We start from the raw sequence: 4,394 nt of genomic DNA on the forward strand, positions 1-4,394 counted from the left end.
ATTCTAGCTTGTCAGTATCGGTAGTTTGAGTTTCTAATTCGTATGAAACTATAGACTTAGTATTTTGACTTCAAAAACACCTAATTTGAATAAGTGCTGTATTCAACATGCCACATGATGCACAAAAATTGATGTTTAACTGTGTTTTTTAATATTTACTTTTAAATTAAGAAATTTAGTAATATATAATACTAAAATATGAAGTATAATCTACAGTTTGATACCAAACTTATTGACATAAAGTCATGAAATAGTACTTCAATAAAATTTTGAATGCAAGTCAACAAATGAAATGACGTGGCCTTATACCTATGCCCCATCTCAAAAGGGTTAATACTCCATCTAGTGAACTCCAGTCTTTCTAATGAGTGTCAGTATTGTTGAATTTTATATCACCTACAAAGTTCATATGCATTCTTGAAAACCTTAAAAGTACTTGGAATTGCTCTTTTTAAAATCTAGACCTTGAAAAGTACAAAGTATACTACCACAATTTTGAAACAGTCTTCACCTACCATCATACAGTCTATCATAAAATGTAGATTATAAACATCTCGTGAACAGCACATTGTTATTATGACAGTTGAGGAATTGCAAACACCTCTTACATACAAATCCTCAACAATATTCAAGGTAAAGAGAGTTCAGTGAATGTGATATGAAAATCTTGAATTGTAAGCTTGAAATTAGTAGGTCTGATTTTTAGTGTTGATGTCAAAATTTAGTTGTAGTTAGTAACTAATGACTATGATAATCACTATTGTGAAACTAACATAATTTGTATATAGAATTGTATTCTCCTTTAAGTCTTGAACTTAATTTTCCTGTAGGAAATATCTTGCTACAAGTGGAAGTCGCACAGCAGAGCTTGCCAGTGACCCAGAGCCCTCCACAAGTTATTCATCCAGTTCAGTTTATGATGAGATGAACATTTTTCAAGATCCCTCAAATTCTAGGGGAGATGGCCAATGGTACAGTATACCAGAACATCATGCTCCGGAACATGTGACAGAAAGATGAAAAAAAATAAAGCTGGTCATGTCTTGATTTGGAGTGTGTTTATTGTTTGGAGCCACTTAAGCTATTATACAATGATGTACTTCATAAGTGATTATTATGCCTGGCTCATACTTTCAGTTATTCTACACGTGTGGGGACTAGTGATCTAGCTGTAGTCACCAGTTTAACATATTGCAAACCACAGGCTAAAACAAGTTTAAGTTTTTGCTGGTACAATAAGAAAATAAATGGTAGAACAGGATTAAAATTTGAACTACACAATGTATTCATATACGAGTTTGCATAAAAGTTTATTAAACTCGTTTAGATGAAATATCAGAACAATTTATACGTTTGTTAATAGTACTGATCAAAAGGTGCATGATTGAGGCTATTTCAAAGTTAAACAGATTTGTATGTAATCCTGTGGAGTTTTCAAGAATTTTTGTAAGGTGAGAGTTTGTGCATATATTATGATAGTTTAAAACAATTACTTGTAGTAAATGTTGAGGAATAGTTTGGTATTAGAAAATTGGCTTTCTCTCTGAAAGATAATGTAATGTATTTTAGATTTTTTTATAGTCCCATTAGTGTTGATTCTCCAGGAAAGAAATCTCTTACCACCATAAATTATTAATTCATCACAGTAACATCTTTTGTTTCTTTATATAAATTAGTTTTGGGTTTGTAGTGTAGTCAGATGAATTTGTACTTAACTACGAGTAATTTAGTGTTGTGCAAAATGTCAAAATATTAACCAACTTAGTGACGTTAACTGTTGAAAAAGTGCAAGTATTTTTTGATTGGTAGCATAGCAGTAGTCACTTACATTTCTTCTGAGCTATATTTGTCCTATTCATGCCATTTACTGATACTATTTCACAAAACTATGGCAGTTTGTATATCAGTGGATGGTATTTCAGATACTATAAACAATGACAAAAACATGTTTAACAGAAATTACTTTAGTTGTTTTATAATTGTGATACCTCCTGAAACAGGCTACAGATTTCTTTCACCATTGATACCTAATATTTGTTAATACTTGTCATTAGTATAGTTTAGTTAACATCAATTGAAAATTTATAGTATTAATATTAATCCAGAAAAAAAAAACTTTAATGTGATTTAACCATGTATTGTATATATATTTTATGTTAGCTGCTTACTGGGGAAAAGGCAGTAAGATAAAATAATCTACATTCACTATGAAAATAATATATTGCTTTATATTTAACACCAGTGATGAGAATTTGGAAAGTTTGTAAAGATAGCTCTTTTATGCACATGAATTTACAAATGTTTGAATTATTAAATCTCCATTTTATATGTAAGCTATCAAAAATTCCTTGTTTATGTAGAATTGCTTCAAAGAGAATTTTTGTAGAAATGATTTTATAATTTCTGTAGTAGCTACCAAGCAGAAATCAATTACTTTGTTTTATCTTATAACCCAATGGTGTGGTAGCATTTGATTGTAAATAATAACTTTGTCTTTTGTGAGTTTCTTTTAGCAGTTTAACTTGTCAATTCTTATAATACAAAGTAATTAAAAACATTGTTTTTCCTCTTGTTTTTTGTTGTCAAGAGCCTGTGCTTTTAAGTTTTAGATATTTTAAGAATTGCTTGTTGATGTGAAAAAACTTGCATGATATAAGTTAAAACTAACAGTCTTTGGTCAGTTAGAATATCGCAGAACGAAATATATTAAGTAATACATAACAGGGGGTATAATTTCAAAAGCTGAAAAACATGGGCTGTTTTTGTAAAAAAATGGAACATCACAAGGACATTTAAAGGATTTAATACTACCCAATTAGCTGTCCAGTGCATGTTGTTAAACAGAATTTCAACTATTATGAAGTAAAGCTGTGGGCAATTTCTGTGTTTTTGATAGATATATTTGCTAGACATTTGTAAAATATTTGTATTCTGGTCATGCAGTCTAGTTGCATATGATGTATTTTTCATTACTAGTTAATTAAGGTATTTGATAAAACTTGTAAAACAGAAAACATAATACATTTGATGACTCGTAGTTAAATTTAATGGAATGCTAACAATGCAATATCGTTACATAATGCTTATAAATTTTGATTTTCTTGTTAAGGTACTAAATATGCACTTTTAGAATTGGCACAAGTTTTTTTTTAACTATTTCTTGGATAAATCTATATATATATGTATAAATTACATTTTGTATAAGAAGGTTGAAAGATGAAATTAAAAATTACTTTAATTCAAAATAAATCATGATATTGCTATCCTTCAGTCTTAAAGTTATGTATGTGTTGCAGTGGAAATAAAACATTAATGTCAGTCATGATTGCAACATTTTTAATGAAAAAGAATGTTCCAGGTGTTTAAAACATAGATGAGTAATAAATAAAAGTGAAGATCTGTCTTACTTCAAAAATGTGCTAGATTTAAGCTGTTTTCAAAATTCAAGTTGTAAACTGTATTTTATTGCATGTGTAAAGAAGTTAGAAAATTAAAAGTGTTTTCATCATGTATATGCATTTTTTTGTCTTTAATTGAACTGAGATATTTTGATATAAGTATGATTCATACAATCAAGTTCAAATGTGCTATCAGTTATTACTGTTTAAAATCATTAATTACAGGTGAAATTTTACAGCACTTTGTAGTCCCATGGAAAGCTGTTGAAAACGTAAATAATCCTTAGTGTTGTTAATAAGTAGAACATTTTTCAAATGAGTTTTCAGAGGATGTCGATAACATTTATTAATGTAATAAGAAAAATATAAATGCTCATTGGCACATCAGTACTATCACCCTAACTACTGGCTCATTAACTTCTCAAATAATGATTTGTATTTTGTTTTAATAACTGCAGAAAGGTAGGTAAAACATGTTGAATTATGGAAATTATATACATCAAATCAGTGGCTTTTGCACCACCCACCCAACTTTATTTTATTCTGATGGATAAGGGCTATAAGATATTCATCATGTAGTAGGACATTCTTGTTAACTGATTATTGAAAGGTCATAAATGTACTAATGCTTTTACTCAGTGAATGGTTGGATAGAAACATGCATCACTTTTTCCCTATATCTGTCCCTTCTAGGGAAGGGCAAACCCATCTCAAGGGATGACACAGGAATTTGTATGAGTTTTCCCATCTATAAATATTACTTGGAAAAATGACCTATGAAGCATTGAATTCTGAGGTACCTTACTTTTTAATGTCTGAATTTTGATTGTAAATCAGGATTCTTCCTTTGTCCCACACAGGTGAAAATTAAACCTCTGTCCTGTGTGGGCACTTTTTAAAAAGATTCCTCTCACCTTAGCAACCATTAAGAATCAAAACAGAATAGTGAGTCAGCAAGTAACAACTCGCCTACATACACTTTAGCATGTATAAAGA

General features: G+C 29.7%; 1 protein-coding gene across 1 annotated transcript in view; it reads left to right on the plus strand.

The window, feature by feature from the left end:
- LOC106462139 (E3 ubiquitin-protein ligase AMFR-like) overlaps positions 1–3,512 on the plus strand; it is a 45,106-nt gene extending 41,594 nt beyond the window's left edge. Inside the window, exon 15 of the mRNA XM_013922033.2 lies at positions 831–3,512. Within this exon, the coding sequence (XP_013777487.1) occupies positions 831–1,020 (190 nt within the window). The 3' untranslated portion in view covers positions 1,021–3,512. The remainder of the gene's footprint in view (positions 1–830) is intronic.
- The last annotated feature ends 882 nt before the right edge of the window (positions 3,513–4,394 follow it).

This window comes from Limulus polyphemus, unplaced genomic scaffold (genome assembly GCF_000517525.1).
Source record: "Limulus polyphemus unplaced genomic scaffold, Limulus_polyphemus-2.1.2 Scaffold1101, whole genome shotgun sequence".
Taxonomy (NCBI): domain Eukaryota; kingdom Metazoa; phylum Arthropoda; class Merostomata; order Xiphosura; family Limulidae; genus Limulus; species Limulus polyphemus.